Source organism: Rhinolophus sinicus, linkage group LG09, assembly GCF_036562045.2.
Source record: "Rhinolophus sinicus isolate RSC01 linkage group LG09, ASM3656204v1, whole genome shotgun sequence".
NCBI classification, from domain to species: domain Eukaryota; kingdom Metazoa; phylum Chordata; class Mammalia; order Chiroptera; family Rhinolophidae; genus Rhinolophus; species Rhinolophus sinicus.
Window position 1 is genome coordinate 115,775,915 of NC_133758.1, and position 24,338 is coordinate 115,800,252.

Genomic DNA, 24,338 nt, shown 5'->3' on the forward strand with positions numbered 1-24,338 from the left:
CTTTCGTTACTCTGGAAATGCCTAATTAACACTAACACAGCATCATGGGTTATGAATTATTACAGGTGTGACACAAGCTAATCAAGACTGATGAGCAGTAATCAATGGATAAATACTGATTGAACAGCACCAGCGTTCATCACACACGCAAATCTGTGCTGTGTACACGGCTGGTAGAAACCATGCAGGACTGAAGCGTGTATGGGTGTCGGAGAAACACACTTCGGCTCTCACAGAAATATTCTGCCCTAAGCCTCAAAATGAGCAGAGAAGGAGCCCCCTCCCAACAGTGAGGACACGCCAGGCTGTCATGACAGTGTGTGGCTCTAAGTGACTTTGAAGGCCGTCAAATGTCCCTCAGCAGCCCTGGGACTCAGTGTCCTTGGTACCTTCCAAATCCTCCCTGGTGACGCCAACCAAACCTCCCAACACACTGCAGTCAGGAATTCCCCTGGCCCACGAGGGGAAATAAAACCGCGGGCGTCACGCAAATGTTACAGCTGTGACCTGGCTCTGTGAACTGACCGTTTCATAATGATTCCTTCATCCCTTCCATGGGCTCTGAGCTGCGACTCCACGCCCTGCACTGTACCTGCCAGGCCCCAGTCAGAAGAGATCGAGCATGCGTGTCTCGTGCGTATTTTCTATTGCAGGCCTGAAAGTTTCTAACACTGTTTCAGGAGGTGCATTTTAAACGGACGAATGACTCTGACAGTGCTAACAGAAAGATCTTTCCACTTAATGTGATATATAATTCATGAGGCTTCAAGAAAAATGCTTATTTTTTACTTCTAAGATAGCTTTGGAAATCCATTTCTCTCCATGCGTGAAACAGAGACCTATGCTCCCGTGAGGACGCTACCAATTTCCCAAAGTCTTGGCAGTGGGGTCCCATCCCATGAGCAGTGCCCTCCAGCAGCACACCTGAGGGCAATCGTTTGGTCTTGCTGGGTAGACGGCAGTTTTGTTTCATTTCGCTTTTCTGCAAAACAACCCACTTACCAGAAATATCTGAATGGCAACACTTAATTGGTTGTGTAGAACCAACAGGATGATGTAGGGCAAAAAGCTGATCAGATACACCAGGCTGGTACAGAGGGCGGCTGTGTTCGCGCGGCTGAAAAAGGCGCTCAGGAAGAAACTCAGCATGACGACAGACACCCCGAAATCCAGGAGGAAGAGGAAAACGATGAGGGCGTTGCTGTACGCGAAGAGGCCACTGGCTTTCAGGACCACGGCCAGCGCCGCGCTGCTGACGGTCACCACGGCGACGTTCTCCAGGAACCAGGCCAGGAACGGGGCGGTCGGGTGCACCCCCATCATCCTCAGGTACTGCCAGGAGCAAAGCGGGACAAGGAACGGTCACCGCGAAAGGACGCCCACGGGGTCAGGGCCGGCCAGTGCTGATCCTGCCCGTTGTCCCAGGTGGGAAGCCAGCCCCGCCTCCTGGAGCCCCACAGAGCAGGCCATCAGCGCTTTAGCGCAGAGAGAGCTGAGGGAGGCGGGGCCCAGGTGTGTCAAGCCCCGCCCCCGATGCAAGGGGGCGTGGCCGGGCGGTGGGGCACGTCCCAGACCTCACCCTGCCTCCTCCTGTGTTTGGGTCTTGTTTTAGTTTTCATTTTTCGTTTCACTTTGTTTGTGTTAGTTTTATTTAATCAAAACAAAGAGAAAAAGTAAAGGGGGACATCCTGCCCCTGAGGCTGTTCAGTTTGGAGGATCAGCACACAGGTTTTAGAACGCATTTTGCAAAATAACCCAATTCAAAGTAACAAGACAATTAAGTCATCCACTAAACCTGCCATGTGCTCATCTATGACACGGTGAGATCTGTGCGCGGGGGCTGGTTACTTGTGAAACAAGAACAATTCCGGGCAGAGTCAGCCAGAAGCCCAGCCAGACTGAGGTCCCCCAGGCCTCTGCCCAGGGGCCCAGCGGGATCGGGGAAGAGACACAGGAACCCAGGAGGGTCCACGCTAAGAGGTTCGCGTCTGCAAAACGCTCGTGCGAGTGCTGCTCAACGCCGAGTGGAAGGCACATCGCGCTCTGCCTTCACCTCCGTGAACACCCGTAAGTCACCCGTGGGTCCCGTTGTCTCACGCCCCGCTCTTCCGCGGGCTGATCGCGAGGCAGGTCTTCCCAGGCACTTGCGGAAACTTCCGCTTTTCAAAGCAGCTTTGCTAGTTACAAGTTACTATTGCTAACAATATCAGGACAAAAATAGCAAGGCTCCACGTGAAGACTTCTAACCGTAAACTACGACGGGAAGCCAGCCCTTACGGCTGTGTGAGTGGTGTAAAAACTGCCGAGCAAGCAACATCAGTTTGCGTATTTCAACCCCATGTGTCTTTCTCTCCCTTTCATCTCTACAGGAAATTGCTGCGAAATTCTGGCTTCGGACTCATAAGGATTTTTCCGGGACCCAGCCAGGTGGTCCATGGGCACCCCAGCAGCGGGGAAGCAGGCACAGAGCCCAGGTTATGATTCATCTCGGACACCCCCACCCCTCCTCGTCTCCCAAGGAAGCCAGAAAGCCGTGTACCTCTTCTATCTGGATCTCCCGCTCGTAAACCAGCTTCCGGACCATACTGGCCATAGACACCATCCATGTCAGCATCATGATCAGGGGGAAAAAGAAACCCACGTTGTTCAAGAACCTGGAAGGAAACAAGTCAGTCACGTGAGGGCATCAGAGCAGCTCCACTCAGAATCAGGCTCGTGGGTCAGTCACACCCGCCCTGCTTCCAGCGTCATCTTCACAAGCCACCGAGCACGGCCAGGAACAGGATTCATCAGCAGGCCTGTGACTTGGGCAGGACGGCTCTTGGTGCCATGATTTAACAGGTGTGCAGACTCACAAAGGAAACACAACTGGTTCAAGGTCCCTCAAGTCCCACTGCCCCATCTTCTCTGAGACCCTCCTCACAGAGCAGCTGGGAGGAAGGAAACTCCTGACTACCAGTTCCCCCACTTATTGGGACCACGATCTATCTTCAACCATGATATTAATTGTAGATTATCACCTATAGAATATGTGGAAATTGGCAATTGAAAGTCTCCCTCTCTATCTCCCCAACACTCACTTCTCAACCCACTCTATCTGGACTTTCTAATGCGGACTCGAAATGACTCTTATCAGGACACCAGTGACAGCCACGCCTTAAATCCAATGGGAATTTCTCCAGCATTTTCCTTCTTTACTTCTCAGCAGTGTTTGAGACCACGGGCCTCCCCTCCTTCCTTCCCTTCTTTAGTTTCCAGAACAGCTCTTGGCTTTCTATCAACTTCTCCTTGACTCGCCCTTCACGTGGGCACACCCACCCCAGCCACTGGTGCCCGGATTCTCACGCTGTGCCCTCTGAGCCCTGGGTCCACACTCTCATTATCTGGCTCATCGCTGAGACCAGCCCTTTCGTTGGGTGTGTGACACATGAAAGAACTAAGCAGAGAAAGGTCCTACCATAAAGGGTCCTACATTCTAATGAGGGACCGGGGGGGGGGGGGCTTAAAAGAAACCAAGAAAGAAAGATATATAACGTAATGTCAAGTGTGTAAAAGAACGGCTTTGGCAATAGTGAGGAGGGGTGTGTTTCAAACAGGGCAGTGAGCTGAGGTATCTGGGGAGGAATTGGCCAAGCAGAGGACAGAGGAAGAGAGACACGGGTCCTGCGGGAATCGGAAGGAAGACGCTAGGGCAGAGCACAGTGGGGTGAGGACTGCAGGCAGGGGCATGGGCGCGTTTCAGATGTGGCCCAGGGCGCAGGGACTCACAGGAGGGGCGGCGGGGCGGCAGCTGGGGCCAGATCATCAGGGATCTTCTATGTTAGGGCAAGGCTGCATTTCTGCAAAGAACAAGGGAATAGCACAAAAGCGTTTTGGAAGGGGACGAGGGTAAACAGAGAGGTGACAGATCAGGTGCAAGTTTTTTTAAAAAGACCCCTGAGTTGTAGACAGGGGAGTACAGGCGGGGAAGCCCAGGAAGGGACGTCGGGAGACAACAGCAGAATTGCAGCAAGTAGACAAGCGACAAGGGGGCCCGGCAAAGGTGATGACCCTGCACGCAGCGGGCTCTGCTGCCACCTCCTCCAGAGCCCTTGACCGCAGCGTGGGCGTCTTCTGACTCGGATGTCTGCCCTGTGCTGGGCCACAAGCCCGTCAGGCGGGGCGCCCACCACACATCCCTGCTTGGCAAAGGGCTGCCAGAGGGAGAGCCACATATTTGTTACTAAAACCATGAATGGGAGGGAAGGCAATTAACTCTTTGTTTTTATGCATTTTTCTACTTCAGATGACCATAATGAGCTGTCCACTTGCTGACTCACATTTTAAAGTCTAACACAGCTAACTCATATGCTGTGCAGTGGCTGCAGGGCAGTGTTTAGATTTCCAGGTTTGTGATTTTCCTGGGGTTTTTAATCATTGTGTTTCATAGTGTTCAGTGCAGGCAGAAGTCTACAAACAGAAAGTGCCATAAACCACACCCACATGCACGTACAACAAACGCCATCTGTTGTCCCAGGGTAACAGTTTAGAAAAGACCAAAAAAAGAGAGAGAATCAACCAATAAAGTCCAAATATGGAACTTTGAAAAAATAAAAACACAAGAAAAGAAGGAACTACGTGTGCACATGATGCACTTTTAAAATCCAGAACGAGGACGCGTGTTAAAGAGGGAGTGAGCCCTGGAGAGGAAGTGGGCAAAGGGTGGGACCAAGCAGACAGACACTGACTGCCCTGCGAGATACCCAGTCCTGTCTAGGACCTCGATTGGGGGAGGAGGTTCATGCTGAAGGTGAAGTGGTCTATGGCTCCACCACCTTCCGCCCAGGGTGACAGGCTCTAAGAGCTCCTTCCTTGACTCTCATCCCTTGGGATCCCCAGCGGAGGAAGGTGACTTGTGGCTCTCTGGCCTTCCTACGATCCTAAGAACCCCCGATCTACAGCTCCCTGAAGGAGGGAGGGCAGCATTTTCCACTACATCTGTCAGTCAACTACAGTGCCTGATACACAGCAAGTGTGGGTAAGTGGCTTTCAAATGAAGACAGAGCACAAAAACTTTCATTCTTGGCAAAATGGGATAATTTTAAGTAATGTAAATCATACACCATCACAATGACAAAGAATGGGGGAATAGTCCCCCCAAAATAACTGACATCTTAGAAGAGGGTACTGAGTATAACTGTTTTCTCAACTCTTGATAACCATTTGTTTATAAAACTAACAATAAAAATAGAAACCTATTAGACCAGGGATGTGTAAGTGACCTCGGAATCAGGATGGCCCCTCCCCGCCTACTGTCAGGACAGCAGGAAGCAAAGGAACAGGTTTCAGAGTCTTCTCTGTACTTACCCCACTCTGGAGCCCAAACAAAAGCACTGTTGATAAACTTCCCAATTAGGAATCAAAGGCTCTTTATCCTTGAAGCCTTTTTAAAAAGATACTCTGATCTTCCTCGCATTCAACTGTCACCATCTCTTTTTCGGAAGGTGGCAAACCCTTGATTGACATTCTAGTGGCCCCTTGTTTGTGGTGTTTTCTCTGTGGCTCGCCTCTATCAGCACCATCACTGAGTTCAAAGGCAGAAGCTGATGAGCACATTGCATCAGAATCACACACAAAAAGCAGCACACAGAGAAATCAGCTTTTGTTTCTGTCACTCAAAGGTGCACAACTTTGATCCCAGTAAAGGGTGGCGGTCAACTTCCACCCTTCCTGCCTGCCTTTCTCCTCCACCCCACCCCCACCACCCCAGGCCCCCATCCCAGGAAGACCCCAGAGCACTGCCGGGGCAGCTGCGGAACAGAAGGACCACGGATGCCTTGCTTTCTTTCTCGCTCCCCTCTCTCCCTCAGGAACCTGAGCCAGCAGGCTGAAGTCACTTGTCTGCATCCACTGCCCTCCCCAACACAGCGGCCAGTTGGATTTGGATGGGGAGGGGGAAAGGAAGGGGCATTTAGGCTCCTGTTCAGCCTGAGTCCCAGTCTAGCCTGTGCAGAGCTGACCACAGAAGTGTGCCCGTCCCTAACAGCGAGGTCCATTCTTCACTTTCTTGTTCCAACCTGCTGACTCACTTGGGGACGTCAGGGAGAAGGGGGGTGCCCACGTGTACGCACCCATCTCTGAACAGAGCAGCAGCACCAAAACTATCAGTCGTGCCTCAGCTCCGAACACCAGGACGTGGACAAACATAACAGCAGCAAGTGCTGCCCACGAGGGTCCGGCCTGCTCACAGGGCCTCACCATGTCCCCATTCTGGGTCTTAGGCTTTTCACAAGCATGCTCACCACTGAGTACCCCAAGCTGCTGAGGTGGGCAGGCCAGCAATTAGCACCCCCGTTGGGTGAGGAGCCTGGCACTCCAAGTACTGATGGGAGAACATGCCCCAAATGGGCCGCTGTGGCAGACTGACGACTTCGAATTAAAGCTGCCTGAGAAACAGTGGGGGCGCGAAGGACACCCTGACCCTCCTTTGCCCCCGACAACAGGAACTAAACCTCCCACATGAAGGGGGGCAGATGCATCCTTGCAGCCAAACAGAGAGAATCAGGGTCCGAAGTCCATATAGACAAACCCGTCACTTCTTCAGCATTTCACTACCCTTGTCCCACCCTTGTCTTCTCAATTATCCACAAATTCAGTCTTTCTTTGTCTAAAAGGTATCAAACCCCCTGTTACGAGCACTTCTTTCAGTCGCATATTTTATGGGGCTCCCATACATATGTAATTAAATTTGTTTCTCTCCTGTTAATCTGTCTTGTGTCCATTTAATTTTCAGACAGACAAAGCACCCTAGAAGGGAAGAAGGAAGTTTTCTGCCCTACAGTATCAAACCGCTGGCGCAAGGTCACGTGACCAGCAAGCAGCGTTTCTGTCCTGCTGCCTCGTGATTCCAAGTCTGAGATTCTAAAGTGATCCCAGAAGTTGGAAAGTGACCATGATCTCAGCAGGTCCTACTGCTGCCAGACCCAGGCTGCCGCAGCCGCAGGCTTTCGGATGGTAACTCAGACCAGCGGATGCAGCAAGGCTCTTCATCCTGAGCCCCCTGCGTCTCTGCAGGTGCCCCTGCATGCAGGCAGCAGGGCTGAGCTCCTCTTGCCTCTTCCAGAGCTTCTGCAGCTCAGCTCAGTGTCCCTCCCTTCCCACTAACTAGAGTTCAGAACATACAGTATATACTGTACTAATCAGCGAGTCTCGTAACCGCAAAAACTGCACGTTGCTTACCTCTCTCCCAGAAGCTAGGAAATTGCACATCATATGGTGGGCATGAAAAAATGCTATTGGATGGATAGATGGATGAATATATGAGCGAAGGAAGGTACTGGAACAATATATCAGAGGCAGACATGCAGTGTTTCCAAATGAGGGTGCTCGGGAATTTGGCTGGGACAATTCATTGCACACTGCCCCCACTGATTACAAGACACTTAGCACCCCTGGTCCTCAGGCACTGAACGTCACCACCCCCACTGTGATGCCTGCACAGTTTAGTCCCACATGCCCCAGGGTGAGGACGTCTGCTGAACCCTGAGCTCCGATTAGGACAGAAGGAAACACATCGGCATTCACATGCAAGGGGGTAAGGTGACAGCTGAGTGACCAAGAGCGTACACACGCTCTATTTCCCACACATAGGGCCTAAACGTCATAAGTGGTGACTAACGGCTCACTAGGGAGAGAGGGCATTAGGATGGCGGCAGAGCTTGGGGAGAATAACTTGACTTGTCTGAGTCTCAATTTCTTGAGTTGTATTTATCTTCTAAAGTTCTCGGAGGATAAATGAGATGATCTTGAAAATGTGACACAGTTTTACGAGAAGCACTATTTTGCTGCTTTTGATGAAAACAGAACATGGAGACATCGGCTAAGCCGTTGGCTGACATTTTAATAAACACCACCCTCTTCTGCCCAGCAGGGAAACGAGTCCATAAGAGCTTCGTGGGCATGAGAAAGTGGAGGATTATAAAATGTGATACATCTATTTCTTCTACTTCCCCCCACAGGTGGTGTCACCAACCAATTATGGACCTTCCAGTCCGTCCTGATGGGACAGGACAGGGTCCGGGTCCTTCCAACAGCTCTGAGCTCTGAGGGTGATCAGAAATGGGAATTTCTGCTGGAAACAATAGGTGCTGACTAAATACAAGACAGGGGTGTTTAACAAGTTTCCTGGAAGCAAACCCCAAGGAAAAGAAACAATAAAAATGTGTAAAATGAGAGGACCTCTCGCAGATGTATTGTGGATCAAGCTGGTATTTTTTTGAAAGCAGGAATCTGACATTTCCAGCATGAATCCCTGTCAACCCCTCACTCTTGACTTCTCCCAAGATAAATCGAAGTCCAGGCGCCAAACAACCGGGTGCACCAACCCCCCCACACACATCCACTTTCTTCTCCTCCTGGACTCAGCCCAGCTCCTGGGGGTTGAAGGCGCCTAAAAGCAATGGAGGAATTAACTGTGTCCTTTCAAAAAAATATTCTTTGTGTATATAAAACAATTCTAGAGCATTGCTGTTTTTCATTTTCTGAAAACCTTTTCATTAAGTGGCCTTACTCTTTGAAGCAATATATTAACATTTGGAATTCCTTATATTCATGAAGTACGCCACAGTTCCGATCATAAAATTGTCCTGTGATAACCACCATGAATCATGGGGCTGAAAGGAACATTAAATTTTATAGTCCCGCTCCCAGGCAACTCTGCGATCTTACAGTAACGTTTCCCAGTGTACGCCCCTCAAAACATTAGTTCCACGGGCTGCTGATAGATAGTAAGTGGGGGAGAGAGACAGAGAGAGAGAGAGAGAGAGAGGGAGGGAGGGAGAGCTGTGTCCAAAGATGAGAAATGCTTAGTTAAGTCGAGCTGAACAGGACCACAGGCTTCCCCAGCACCACCAGGCACCACCAGTGCCTCCCCTTACTGGGCCATCCCCCTGGCACCCTAAGCTTAAACAAGGTCACAGAGACCTCTTCCGCCCACATTCCCCACCAGCCACTGCCCGTTTCTCTCTTCTCATTCACAGAGAAACTCCTAAATTGTCTGAACTCTCCCCAGTCTGCTCCTCCAATCTCTCCTGTGACCTGGCTGCCACCCGCTCCGTGGAGGCTGCGCTTAGTGAGGTCCCCAAGGACCCAGTGTCCATCTACACGTGCTTCGCCTGTGAGCCACACAGGACACACTCGAACACTCCTCTCCTGCAGCCACCTGCTCTGCGTGGCCACCAAGACGCCACACTCTCGGTTTCCCACCTCCCTCCCTGACACTCTCTCGGCCTCCTCGTGGCAGAGACCCCGGGCCTGCTCTCGGCCCCCTTTCTTTCTCAATCCACCCCCCCCATGGTAATGCCACCCCATCTCCGAGTCCTAAATTCCATCTAAATGGTGAGACTCCCAAAGTCATGTTGGCTGGATCCCCCCACCTCACGTCCTAAAGAAACCTGCCCACTCGGCTTCATCGCAGTGTCTTAAAGGCAGTGAGACATGTTCAACACTGAACTTCCATTCTTACCCCCCACACAAAAGAAAAGCTTCTCCACCCACAGCTTTTCTATCCTAACAGTGATTCCCACACTCCAGCTACTGGGACAAATAGCCTGCCCTTCCTTGGTGTCTCTCCGTCACGCCCTCATCAAATGTTGCCTCTCCCATCCTAATGCACCTGGAATTTGTCCACCTTTCACCACCTTCCTGCTGCCGTTCCGGGTCAGGACACCATCTTCTCACTCCTAGTTGTCACCTCAGGCTGCTCAGTGGTACGTCCGCGTCCACAGTTACCCCTGCAGCCTTGCTCCACACAGCAACCTGAGAAGCCTTTGACATCACACGTCACGTGGCGTCACTCCTGCTCAGAACCCTTCAGACATCTCAGGTCCCTCAGATCCCCTGCAGCCACACAATCCCTAGGGCGCCCCCTGCGTCATCTTCTACACTCCTGCTGTGTGCTCTCTGTCCGGCGATGTCACTGTTCCTCTGGCCTGGAACTCATTTCCATGTTTCTGTAACTCTTCAAGACTTCGTGAAATGTCACTTCCAGGCAAGGACCACCCAACCACATTAGTAAGTCCTCTTGGCACTCGTGGCTCATCCTGCCCATGGCACTTACCCCTCCAACATCCAGAACAATGCCCTGTAGACTCTGCCTCCCTGGGTCGTGCAGGCTGCAAGAACAGGGCTTTTACCTGCTTCCTACATGGAGTCACCTCCAGCTTAGAGAGTACAGAGCGTACATACATACACCTGAATGAGTGAATGGATGAACGAATCTGTCACTCAGTCCGTAAGTACTAGGGAACCGCTACAGGTTTCCGAACACGTGTGCTTTCGAATGAACACCAGGACCCTGGTGCTGGGTTCCTGTAAGAGCTAAGACTGTCTCAGTCACTTGCAGGCACACCAAGCCCTCAAGCAATACATACTTGTCCTAACTAGAAATAAAGGAGGGATGGACATATGACAAGGGGAGATCTCAGAGATTTAAATCGTTCAAAGAAGGAAAATGCTTCTTCACCTCTTAAAGGAGTAAAACAAATGCTTCTGAGGAACTGGGCCATGCTGTCCCAGTGGGTGGACTAACCACTGTCATTTCGTGACAGCAGAGTCACACAGGGCGTTCGGCTAACTCCAACTCGAGGGATGAATGTTCCTGCTTCACAAGGGTAAGTAAACCCCACATCTTCATCTATTTTAGTCTCCTTTCCAACCCTTCACAACACCTGTCGGCACACATTCGGAAGGGGCAGAAAAGTGGCCATGCAGGCCGTCTGGGACTTGCCACCGTGCTGTCTGCAGGAGGGCGCTGCTTTAACACACCTTCCTGGGGACGTCCTGTGAACCCCAGCTGCTCCTGCGACCAGGAGCGGAGGGCAGCTGTGCCTTCCCACCCTCAGCAGTCCGGCCCGTGTGCCATGGCTGAGGATCACAGCATACTTCCCAGATGCACCTAAAAACACAGCTCGTAACAATGTGCCTTCTCTGAAGCCATTGGTTCTCACATGCCCTGCTGTCTGCGTTGGTAGGAGGTGTGGCACCTTGGCGATACCTTGGCAACAACAGCTGTTTCCCTGACCTCTGGCCTCGGTGCTACCACCTCCAAGAAAAAGCAGAAGAGCCTTGTCTGAAATGTTCAATGTCAAAAATATCAGTTTGAAAGGAAAGAAAAGCTTTCATCTTACCAAAGAGGTTAAGAAGCTTACCAACGACGTGCGTGAGGACGCAGTGCCCGGGTTAAAACGGCACCTTGGTCCTGTCTTTCTGACCCTCTGCTCTCCCCGCCACATGTGGCACCCAAGATAAGCGCAGCAGGACGGATTCAGCCTTTTATCCCACCACAGTGGGCAGCTCCCCCTGCACCACCACCATCTCTCTCATCAAAAGTGTAGCGATGAGCCCTGAGGCAAAGGCGGGTGATGGACGGGAAAGCACTGTCCCGGGTCCCATGCACGACCAGCGTCCGCTCTATGACTAACGATCCCAGGGTCCTGCTTCCTCGTGGGCTTTCCCCCCTGACACCTATGCCCCAGAGCGGGCTGGGCAGAGATGCCTGCGGGAACAGCGCCCATCGAGCTGACCCCCAGCCTGCAGTAGCCCGGCTCTCGGGCCCTCTGCCTTCCAACCCTGCCCAGGATCCAAGTCCCAGGACCACACCCCGCAGCCCATTTCCAGAGCCCCTGCCTGGCCGCCCCCAGCCCCAACGCTTGCTCCAATGCCTCAGCGACTCTCCTTCAAGTCCTGTCGTCAGCTGCTCCAGCCCCTAACTGACCTCCCATCTCCTACAGACATCGCACACCTCGGAAGTGGTCTCCGCTGGCCTCCCCGTGCAAAGCCAGCAGCCCAGGCCTCCCCACCCTGTCGTCGGCAGCACACCCCTATTGTTTAAGCATTTCTGCTGAAGAGGAGACAGTGTTTCCTGCTCCCGCAGGTGGACTCAGGAGCCCGACACGCACAGCCCGGGGACGTGCACCTTGACCTGACCTGAAGGGCATGTACTGCTGCCTTGTGTTGAGTTTCAAGCTGCACTTGATCACATGAGCTCAATAGTTATCCTCCTATCTGGACAGCTCAATAGTTTCCCTATTCTAGGGAAAACGCACCTTAGCAAACTGAAAAGGGGAACGAAGCTCTTTGGAATGAGTACAGAACGCCCTCACCATGAGGGGACGCAAGGCAGGGCTGGGCCTGCCCGGTACTCACAGGTCACTGCGGTGACAGGGGTACGGGATCGCCTGTGCCTGTGTGGCTGGTTCCACGGCTTCCTGCCCCGTCTGCTCCAGGATGATGGCTCTTTCGATCATGTCTTGTAACGGAGTGAAGATGTAGTTATATTTGAACCCATCGGCTGGTAGGCTCTGAGGATGGAACTTCCAGAAGGGGTTTTTCACCAAGTCCGTCCGCATACTATACAAGATGCTGGTCCGGATGGTGTATGTGACGTGAGGTGGCAGCGGGAGAGGCTCTGATCTGAAGTTCTTGCCGGCTAAGGAACTGTTGAATATGACACCTAACGGCAGAAGAGGGAAAGTGGGGCCATGACGACCCGGGCGCAGTTCACGCGCTGCCCACACAGCATCAGGCTGCAAGGCCAGCGGACCAGAGGCTCACTCAGCCTTCGGGAGCCGAAGGGGCCGCGCCCAGGGAGGCAGGGCTGGTTTTCAGTGTCACACAGACAGCGGTAAATAGAACCAAGGCCTCCTACTCCCAGGCCCATCTCCTTTTCATCTTAATAAAACCAGACAGTGGTGGCATTAATGCAAAGAAATTATTGGTTTTGATTTGTGCCGGACTTGAAAGTCTACATGAGGTTGCTCAAATAATCAGGCTTCCCTTCTTTTTCAGGTGCGTTCCTAAGAATTAATGTTTGGGGAATTATCTATCATTTAAAATGTACACATATGGATTCTCTAGTCTACCACGTGCAGACTTTGAATTTTAGATATAAAGCCTGTCATGGATCGAATTATCTTCCCCACAATTTACCTGTGGGCGTCCTAGATGAAGCACCCAGTACTTGAGAATATGGTGTTTTGGTAGCAGGGTCTTTAGAGGTTACTGAGTGAAAAGGGGTCATCAGTGGGGGCTCCAACCCACATGACTGGTGCCGTTATAAGAAGGGGAATCTGGGCACAGTCTGCACAGAGAGAAGATGCTGAGAAGACAGACAGGGAGACATGGAGTCTACAAACCAAGGAGAGAGCCCCACGGGGAACCAGCCCTGCCCGCACCTTGAGTCGGGCTTCTGGACCCCAGACTGGGTGACAAATGTCTGTTGTTTAAGCTGCACAGTCTGGCACTGTGTCACAGCAGCTCTACAAACTAATACAAAGCCAAAAAAAAAAACCAATTCAACGTGTATTCAAAACAAGTATGACAACACATCATATTTATCTTGAATAAGTGATTAGTTAGTAGATGGAGTGAATCAGCCACTGTCCTTTCTCCCACCCCCCCACCCCCAGGACATCAAGATACTCTGACAAAAATAGAAGTAATGGGGGAACTCAGAGGACAGCTTTATCAGGAAAGCTATAATTGGTCCTGTGAGATTCAACTATACAACGCCATCGCAAACTAGTAAAAACTGATGCAGTGAATAGCACTGGACCGAGGACGGTGACGACAACGCGAGTCGGCACGGGACACGGCCCACCTTTCATCAACTCCATGCTGTTGTCTCCTCTATTTTATTTTATCCGGAAAATACTTTCCTTTCTGCGCCATCGTAAGACCGGTTTAGGGAGAAGTGGGCAGGTGACAACCGTCGGCGCAGTGCCCCAGAGAGCCCTCTGTCACTGGACACTTACTGGCCAGAAAGCTGTTCTGCCGCATGAGCTCCCGTGCTTTTGCGTCCAGCATGGCGGCCGACTCGAGGGCCTGGAAGCGGTCCAGCAGCACGCAGGAGGACAGGTTGGCCAAGACGCGGCCCAGGAAGTGGAGGCGCCCGGCACCCAGGTGGCTCAGCGTCCTGCTCAGCACCCGTCCTGAGGAGAGGGGACACAGCGGGACATGGCGACTGCCCCGGGCACAAGGCTGGCCGCTGCCATGGTGCACACTGCCCCACGCATGTGACGTGCAGCCCGGCATCCCCATGAGGCAAGCACTCCAGAATCAAATTCTGTTCTTTGCAAAATTTGCTACTAACCTGCTGAGTGCAACTTCCATATTTCACATACCTTCCCTGTAGCTGATCCTTACACGTAAGTGGAAAGGACGCTGTTAAATCAGAAGAGGCTGGTTTATAGCCCACGGGAATGGGGGGGAGGTGGGGGCAGTGGAAGCCGGAGAGGAGACAGAAGTCCGCGGTAGCACGGGGGTCTCTGCACTGGCCGACACTCCACCTGCCCACCCCAGCCTCCCTCCTTGACAGACCCACAGAGACGCTTTTGCTCAAGACTTCATAAAGAAATAAAAGAATTAATGGAGGGGAAGTCAACATACATGAAAACACACCGACATGTTTGTACACACCCACAACACACAAAAACACACAGCAAATCATGAAAGTGTAAACAGAATTACAGTGTGGGGCACCCGTTAGTCATCGGTGGTCACTCCCTCGGCTCTGGGGACCGGCCTATTCTAGCCCCCAGCAGCACATGGACATCAGCTTCTGGCCACGTTCTCCTCTCAAAAAGCCCCCATTAAGTATGTGGGTTACAATAAGCCCCCCCCAGGCCAAGTCTATCAGCTTGAACGGAACCATCAACTGGGAAACACCAAGGCAGAAAGAAATGGAAGCCTGGTGACAGCCCTCTGAGAAAGAGGCCTTACTCTTACACACCCACACTCATTCTTACACACCCACTTACACCCACACTCACCCACACTTCCTCTTACACACCCACTTACACACCCACTCACTTACCATATGCCTGGAGCTTTTCAGTCAGTTTGTCCACACTGATGTGCAACTGGCTTTCTACAAAGTTTCTTATAAATTTGTTTCTAAGCGCCTCCTAAAGGAAAATAATATACGTAGTTTAACAAAAAATAATGGCATCATTTTTTTCTTATCGAATAATACTTGTTACATTTACTCAAAGTTTCATTGTTATACAAGAAAAAGGCACATAAAGTAAACCACCTTAAAAGAGATTGTAAACATCAAGTAAATAACAGCCACGCGATTAGGACTTTATCTTGAAAAATAAAAGTAACTGATGGCAATTTAGGTTATAACTGTAACTGTGCACTAATATTGAAAACAGAATGAATTAAGGTTGACTTTGTGGCTAATTTCCTAACCCACGTGGGACCCTTCAGGCTGCCTCTCCCACAGGCGGTCGTGAAGCGGGGTCACTGCTGCGAGAACACTCAGGAGAGGTTTCTGTGCTCCCCAAACCCTCCTTCCTCCTTCAATCTTCTACCCGCCTCTGGCAGCTCCTGGCCTGTCCTCATCGTCTGCATCACCCTTCTTTCTTTATTGATGGCTCCACCTCTGCCTTGCCTGTCAGTGCTCTTACTGTGGAGAGTCCTCCAAGGTTACTTTCACCAACGTAATGGAATCTGCATCGTCGTTTTGTGGTCGGTGTGCATTTACCTGCAGTGCTGCCACATACGTGCAACCCCCAAGAAGCCACAAGAGACCTCGAGTGAAACCCACGGAGGCCTGGGGGCCAGCGCCAGGGTTACGAGGGGGCGCGTCTGGTCGGGCCTCACAGTGGCCTTGTCAGGTCACTAGAGAATATCTAGGCAGCATCCTGACTCTGCTTTACCGCACGACCTTGTAACTTGGGAACCTCGGAGGAGGAAGTCTCAAATACATGCCTCTTCCACTTTGGCTCTTTCATGTCTCACATTCACGACATGGTGACGCGACTTCACTGTGAAACCCTGGTGTGCCCTTTCTTTTCATCGCATTTATCTTCTTTCACTGGACATTTGCTGTTCGCCACACATTGCAGGGTGACTCGTTACATACCAGTCACTCAATCTTAGCAACGAGGACATCACTGTCACTTTTAACCGATGAGGAAAGGAAGTCAGGGTTGTGGCACCACTGAGGGCACTAGGCTGACCCTCTAGGGGCAGAGCCCGGCCTCCAACAGGGTGGCAGCTACTGCAAACCCGAGACCAGTGGACTCTGCCTGAACGTGAGCTGGATGCTAAGAAATGGAGCTCAGCTCGCCAGGACACTCTGTCCTCTGAGACAAAACGTTCATCGAGTGACTGGATATGTGACTTGAATTTCTGACATGAGCACCTGGTGAACAGGACTCAGCCGACCTACAGCCTTCTCCAGACCCGGCCTGATCAGGGGCACAGAGCCAGGCACCCCGCATGTCCTCACAGGGCTCCGTTTGTCACTTGTAATACAGTGTGTTGTTATAAGCAGTGGCTTCAGAGTCCTTATCAAAGCCTTCACTACTCACAACCCATTACAGAAAAGCCCGCTTGATCCCCGTATTAGCAAACGAATTAAAGAAGAACATCACAAAGGCAGCTGGGCCCCCAGGAGAATGGACGGCACAGGCACCAACTGCCTGCTGTGCCCTGAAGTCCCTCGCAGTCTGTTCTGGGCCACACCTGCCGCGGCGGCTCCCGGCCCACAACCACCCTGTCAGGGACACCCTGACACAGGACAGCCCTGTGGACAAGTGACTTCACCTTGATGGCGAGGCTGCCACCCAACCCCCTCCCTGTGTCCTTCCCTCAGGGTCAGGCTTCACTGCAGTGGGAGGCGATGCGCCAGCCCTCCAGCCCCTCCCTCTGCTCTAACAGCCGGGCCCATCATGGGGGCTGCAGTGCTGCCCATCCTGGCATCGCCTCTGGGAGGAGCCGGGCACAGAAGCGTGGCCGCGTGCTTCCCACACCCTAACTCATCAGCACGTCTCTCCTAACTACGCTTTCCCCACCTCACGGACCAGACCCGAGGCACAGAGAAGTCAGGGACCAGCCCAGGGTCACACGGCAGTGGGGGCAGGGCTGGGCATCAAACCCACAGGAGCTGGCTCTGGAGGCCGCTCTGCGTCACCTGGAACGACTCGTCTGCTGCATAATAAGCCAACGAAGGGTGAAAACGCTGCACCCACTAGACTTTAGGCGAGTGAGAGCTACACCAACGCCCAAAGTTTTGATGTGATCTCCCTATCGAACGTCAGGAGGGATAACGGATCACTTTCGTAGGCCCCCTCCCCCGCCCTGTTGAAAAGTACATCAACCACCCAGAAAAGCACGCAGGTAATGGGATGTAAAGCATGCGTAAATATTAATAAATTGCTAATCTCTCCCACAGTGGTAACACCTGTGTGTGCAAAATACTTGGTCATTGACAAAGTTTTCCCTCGTGTCCAACACTGTGTCATTACTAGTCCACTGGGAAGACCACACTGTGGGGACTGCAGACCCTCCAAAGGGCCACTCGGACCTCACACACTCGCCACCACGCAACCCCTGCCCATGTGACCACGGAGCCCCACTCACCTGCAGTCGGCCGAGCACCTGGCCCTTCCCAGTGCCCTGAACAACACTGGATACCTTCAGCAACGTTTCTGATAAAGTCTTTAGTTTGTCCACAAAGTAGAAAGTGTAATTAGCCTGCAAGATAAAGCGCATTTGGTTATGCCCCTGTGTCCGCTAGAACCCTCTTCAGCACCGTGGCAGCAGCAAGGACGTAAGCGTGAGGTGACCAGGAAGCAGAGCAAACACCTGCACGGCCGCCACCTGTCCCCCGTCCTGTCCCCCACTCTGTCCCCCCCCGCACTGTTCCCCCCTCCTGTCCCCCGCCCTGTCTATATTATAATAAAAATTATAATAGAAAAGTATGATAAAATTGTAATTAATTGTTTACAATTATAGATGATGGTTGTTAATATAACGATCATCTGAAAGGTCCCAGGCTCTGTCAGTGAAAGATACCAAGGGTCAGGGAGAGAGGAAAGTATAAGCTTGGAAAAGTTCTCATGTAAGAAACAATTAACTCTCAGCACTGATAGCTGGGGAGAGAATAAACATGCTGTTAAAAACCAGGAGGGAGCAAACAAGAGAGAAAAATAAAATTCTATAAAAGAAATTCCTTTGGTAAAAGAGGAAAAAAGATCACAAGAACAATTTCAAAACTATAAAGATGACAAAACTGACAGTAAACTTGCCAGTTATGACAATAACTTTGAATAGGAAAAAAGTCCTAATTCAAAAAGGCTAATATTTTCAGATCCGTTTAGTAAAGTTAGTCAATAAATATTTATAGAGGGTCTGTGAGCCAGGCTCAGAAGCAGGTGCTAAAAATGCAGTTAGGAATGAAATAAAACTGTTTTCCTAAATAAGATTATGTTCTATTGCAGAGACAAAACTATCAAAGCCAACTGTATTTTTATATTGGATCCAAAAAAGGTTTTAAAAATCAAGCAAAACCAAAAAAGCTATAAATGTTAATAGCAAACAAAGTCATGCCAAAAAGGATCAATGAAACAAAGATTGTTTTGTTACGAAAAAAGTTTACAACTCGCAATGGTGAGTATTTATGCCCCCAGTGGCATATCATTAAAAGACATAAAGTAAATGCAACTAGAAATAAGGAAAGGATTTGATAAGAATTGAATAGCAGGAGACATTAATATACTGCGCTGAGCCTTTGCAAGATCAGGCAGAGAGGACTTAAAAAATTATGAGGGTGAAGGGCATCAAATATATGGTGATGGAAAGAGAACTGACTCTGGGTGGTGAGCACACAGTGTGATATATAGATGATGTAATACACAACTGTATGCCTGAAACCTATGTAACTTTACTAACAATTGTCACCCCAATAAACTTTAATTAAAAAAACAAATCAAGTGGCGAACAAGACCCCCCTTTGGGTCTGAAACCCTGGCTCTGACCCTCTTTGCTGAGTGGGTCTGTTGTCAACAGTCACCGAGGCAGAGCCTGCAGCTGGGGACAACAGCCTTGAGTCACATCCCCCAGCCAGTAAGAAGCAAGGAGGGGGCAGGACCAGTCTTAGTGGGGAGATAAGCAGACACACTCTGAAGGGTCCTAGAGTCACCTTCTCCTCGTCAGCACAGTAAAAACACTCCCCTGCAGAAACTTAAGACGCTAAGGAGACCTGCGAGGCATGAAGTAGCCAGAAGTGCACTGTGCAGGCAGGCACAGGTGAGGACCCACCTCCACACACTTTGGGGGCAGAAGGGGAAAGGGTGGCCCAACCCCAAGAGCCTATGAAGCCACAGTGCCTACAAGCCTGGGGTGGGGGGACACACAGTCTCCTCGGAGAGGGCTCTGCTCCGTGGGGTGTCAGGCTCCCCAGTAATACACCTTTCTCCCTGCACGACGTCCCACCCGATGTCCACCCACCCCTCTCCTGATGTCCACCCTGACAGCTGCAAGGACCCCTGCACCAGAACAGGTCTCAGCCAAGTGTAAACTCTCAGCTTGGAGAAAGCGGGGTAGGCTTGTATGAAGACCAGTCAGCACTCTAGTATCCGGGTGCCAGGCGGGGCACGCGGGAAACCTCAGCAAATGCCACCTCTGTGGGTCAAACCTGCAGAGATGCAAGGTGGCATGTGCTATAAGTGCAACCAATTAGAAGATCTATAAAAAATCTTAGATGTACAAACAAGGATATACGCACGTACACATTATATGTATATTTTATACAGCCAGTTATTGCAACTTAAATAGGTTAAAGTATTCTAATCTATCCTATATTCAAACCCTCACTTTTCAAGTGCCAAAGAGAAATTTACTAAAGCTAATAACGTACTAGGGCGCAAAGAAATTGCCAATAAAATCCCAAAATATATAAATTATTTAGGTGTGTATTATAAGATTAGAAATGCTTAGGAAAAGTTTGTATAAACATTTCTAAAATTAACAAATGAAAAAATTTAAACATAAATAACTCAATTACAGGACATTATTTGGAAATGATTATGTAGAAAATAATAATAAGGATATTAGCTGGATATAACCAAAATTCAGAGTCAAGTGTGTCTGTTATTAAATTACAGAGTGCAATTAATCAGCATGGCTTTCACTGAATGTATCCATAAAATTATAATACAGCAAATCTGAGGAAAGAACAAAGAAATTAATAAATATGAATTAAAAATAAATGACTTGGAGAAAAGGAAAAACAAGTACATGAGCGATTTCCCTAAACAAACAATAAAATACACAAATCTCAGCACAGTCTTATTTTAAATTATCTAAGATTTATTAAAATATTGGGCTGCATCTAAATATTAGTATTTGATATTAACTTAAAATTTCAAAACAACTGAAAACACTAATACCTAAATAATAAACAAAATATCTTAATTATATTAGGAAACAAAGCTACCAAATCTGAAAAGTCCCTATAACATATGCAAAGAAATGTTTTAAAGCAAAAGGAAGCTATCTCTGTGATGTTAGATCTGTAAATCTCAGTGGAATGTGTATTTTAGAAGAAAATGGCAGACTCCCCACGAGCTGTAGAAAGCCCTGGCACGGGACCACTCCAGCGATGACCCAGAGCAAAGAGCCCTCAAGGCACGAAGGGCATGCCCGCCAGAAGCTACCTGTGTTTAAGGGAAAGTTTGGAAGCTTATCGTGAACAGAACTTGCTACCTCGTCTTCTGCATTTGCCATGGGATCAGACCGTCCCCTGTCCACGGTGATGAGCTGCGGGCCCACCAGCCACCGTCAGACAGGAAACAAGACCCAGGAAAACACAGCGATAATTTCAAAGGGAGTGAAAGATGGGAGTAATAGTAGATCCTGCCGGGAGTAGTTTCCAGACGCTCAGCGAGGAAGGAAGGGAACATAAGCATTCAGACGAGCGCTATCTAACTTCCTCCTGGAGAAACCATTTTGGCAATTTCACCTGAGCTCATCATCCACGGGCAAAGCCCACAGCCTCTCAGAAAAGTCAGGGAGCATCACTAACCCGACCACGAATCAGCAAGCCGACTGCTCCGCAATCACCAGACGTGCCAACCCAGCAGACCAGCACCTGTGCTCCAGGCTTCCTGGCCACCTGGAACGGTCCTCCCTGTCTAACTGTCCTCACTGCGGTGGCTACTCCACGGGGTGCCTCCTGCCTCCGCGTGTCCTCTGGGAGAAGGACTCTGCACACCCAAGTTTAACAACTGGAACACGGGAAAATCCCGGGCCAAAATGGACTGGAGGCAACATAAGAAAACTTTGGGTAATCCAGTCTCAATCACAATTCTATTAAATATTTTGAAGGATTCCTTCCTGATATAGTGCTTGTATGCTCAGTCAGATGCTCATTCGCTCAAACTTACCTTCTGAATGACCTTATTAATCTCCGGGGTGTTTGGCGTGTACAGTATTTTTCCGTGTAGTATAGGTTTCAGGAAGGACCACACCAAAGCGCCATTTGGAGACTGTAGAATTTCCTGATAAAGCTTCAAGCAAAATGGAGCTGTCACAATTTAAAAAAAAAAAAGTCACTCAAAATATAGGGTGCTTGGTTAGTAGGGAAATCCATTTACATACCCACAACGCCTCACTTTCCAACTAGTGGTTGGTACGTACTTTTTATGACACAATTCTGCGTTTGGGCAGTAAATTCAGGCATGATTTTTCTTGACTCTGTTTTAGTGGTTCTTGTCTCCTGAGAAACTTCAAGATACCACGCTCACTTCAATAATTTGAAAGAAAGTATGACCACGATATTTTCAGACTAAGTTGTCGATAAGAGGACTAAATGAAGACCAAGATCCCTGACTCTGAAAACAGTGATGAAAACAAGGAATACGTCTGGTTTTTAACCTAGAAAACCATCAACAGTTCAGTACTGAGACCGGAATTAGGTTTTTCTTATGCAATCAGCTTTGTAGACTGCTACTGAACTCTCTTTGCTACACGATACAGAGCTACTGAACTTCCTGCTTCGCCACATTAAATGGCCTTGTTTTCCCTCAGACACTCAATTCCCCACGGTGGCTTTCATCATGGGTGGGTGCGAGCTGGTTCAAGAGAAGGTTTACTCAACTCAACCGACAGGCAGCTCGTGAAAGTGGGTTCTTCACCAGAGCGACTGGTGATCAAACACAGAGGGGGCCAAAAACATGTCTACACATTTTAAGAAGGGAAAGAAACTGTATTAAAACTGCAATACTCACTATGTACTGCTAACAAAATATGAATACAAAGTCACGTGTATACCTTTTTTTGGCAGCCCCGCTATATACCTAGTGACAAATACTTCCATTTGGCTAGTTCTTTCACCCCCGAGGAGAACATTAAAATGGGAATATTATCTTAGCCTTGACACCCCGATGCCAGACACCCCCGGTGTGAAGGTTCTGCTGTGATTATTTCCACTACTAATTTCGTCTTCCCAAATTCACCATTTGCAAAGAAAAACAAGTTATTTTTATTCAGAAAGCACCACAAAATCAATAGGAATAATCCCATAAAATATCAATTAAGAGCATGACCACACAATGAATTTAAAGCATTCATTATAGAGCTTGTCTTACTGGGATTTTAACACCTTATACATTAAATTATAAACTTGATATAGACGGTCACAATTTTGATTTCAGAAAAGACATAGAATATGTCTGTACAACTGCATGCTGACATTTAGTGAACACAAAAAACGAAGGTTAGGAGGTAGAACAGGAAATTCTTTGCCGGTACGGACCCCCCTTCTCTGCAGACAGCGTGCTCCCTAAAAAGCAGGGCTAAGGATGAAAATGCAAACATGATTTACTGTTTCCTTACTTGAGTCTTTGGGAATGTTGAATTTTTCTTTGTCATCTCCCAGGAGTTCGTGAACTCTGGGCAAGTTCATCAACGTATGAGAATTGCTAAGGAAAGACGCCTGCTCCTGGCAAACCATCTTCATCACAGACTGGAGAGAACCAAAGGCTGTACTTCGGGCCTGGCCACTGTGCGGAGCCTGAGAACAGGTGAGAAACACACGTCAGGGAGGCAGTAACTCGGAAGGATGCACTCCAGGCTTCTGAGAGCGGCCCTGCTCCCCCTAAATGCACAGGACGCCCAGCAAGCACCAGGCTGGGAGCTCAGCCTTTCTGTCCTTGGAATACCATGCAAGTCACTGCAAGTCTGGGACATAGCTGGTAGGTGAGGACAATGTCACACACACACACACACACACACACACACACACACCAGCAAATCCTTGTTGTTTGTCCAGTGATAAATTATTAACCCATGAAACTTCACTAACTCACACTAATTAATACTGTAATGTTTGTCTTCACTGCCAGGTTGCCCAGACACCTGACCGCTCTCCAAATCAGCCCTGGGCTGATGGGCACACAGATGCCCTACCTCTAGGGCCGCTCTGAGGACTCTGCCCCCCTGACCCCTCCCTCAGCCCGGTGTCCACATGTCCCCACACACCCCCTCTCCCATCACGTCCATCCCAGGCCGAGTTCAAGCAGAAATGAGCACCACCCCACCAACCACATTCAAGGTTGTGCTTGTATTTGCAGAAATGATCTGTAATTTGTAAGCCAATTATTTATATGTAAATAAATGTCTTAGGCTTTTGAAAGCAATTTGCTCTCTGAATTAAGTTCAACAGTCCCTTGGAATCTCATTTGTGCTAACAATGGATTTAGTGATTTCTGGCCTCACAGTCCACACGACAAATGAACCTGCCAGTCTCCAAGCGGGTAGATGCAGGTCAATAAAGCCTCTTGTGGGTTTTTAGGGACATGCCAGGCCTGCTCCAGAGCCCTTAAAAGGCATGTCTGTCCCCAAATTGGGTGGTCTCAGGCCATGTTACAAGACAAGTGCAGGCCCAAGGAACAGAGGCCCAACACATCTGATTGTAAATACACACCTGGTGAAAGCCAGACGCCTCCAGCAAGGCCGGGATTTTCAACCCATGAAGAAACTCGGGGAGGTGTTCCAGGACGCGGCCGGCTTTGGGGAGCAGGCGGCTGAGCCTGGAGACCACGTCCAGCAGGGAGCTGAGCACGCCGCTGGCTTCGGCCGGTATCAGGGTCTCAAAGGAAAAAGCACAACACAAAATAAGCAACGCGGAGTTTTCTACTCCCACGTGTGTCACTCGAGCCAAGAGAACAGGGCTGACTGTACTCTCTCTTGAGCTTGGGGGCATCTCTGTTGGGCTACAGGGAGGTTTCTCTTTACCAGGGTCCACATGGCTCAGTTTTGGAGAATGCCAACGTGTACCAGCATCATTACAACGCAAACCAGGAACAGATGCAATCTGTTCTTAAAACGCAATGCATTTTCAAACTATTAGGTTGGTGCAAAAGTGATTGCAGTTTAAAAGGTCAAAAATCACTGAAAAACCCCAATTACTTTTGCACCAACCTAATACCATGTTTTCCTGAAAATAAGACCTAGCCAGACAATCAGCTCTAATGTGTCTTTTGGACCAAAAATTAATATAACATCCG

At 49.6% G+C, this 24,338-nt stretch overlaps 1 protein-coding gene across 1 annotated transcript in view; it reads right to left on the reverse strand.

The window, feature by feature from the left end:
- ABCA13 (ATP binding cassette subfamily A member 13) overlaps window positions 1-24,338 on the reverse strand; it is a 184,248-nt gene that overhangs the window by 142,620 nt on the left and 17,290 nt on the right. Inside the window, exons 8-16 of the mRNA XM_074341068.1 lie at window positions 23,756-23,920; window positions 22,666-22,843; window positions 21,216-21,355; window positions 17,410-17,523; window positions 14,852-14,942; window positions 13,791-13,967; window positions 12,184-12,490; window positions 2,540-2,654; window positions 1,003-1,332 (exon numbers count right to left, since the gene is read on the reverse strand). Of these exons, the coding sequence (XP_074197169.1) occupies window positions 1,003-1,332; window positions 2,540-2,654; window positions 12,184-12,490; window positions 13,791-13,967; window positions 14,852-14,942; window positions 17,410-17,523; window positions 21,216-21,355; window positions 22,666-22,843; window positions 23,756-23,920 (1,617 nt within the window). The remainder of the gene's footprint in view (window positions 1-1,002; window positions 1,333-2,539; window positions 2,655-12,183; window positions 12,491-13,790; window positions 13,968-14,851; window positions 14,943-17,409; window positions 17,524-21,215; window positions 21,356-22,665; window positions 22,844-23,755; window positions 23,921-24,338) is intronic.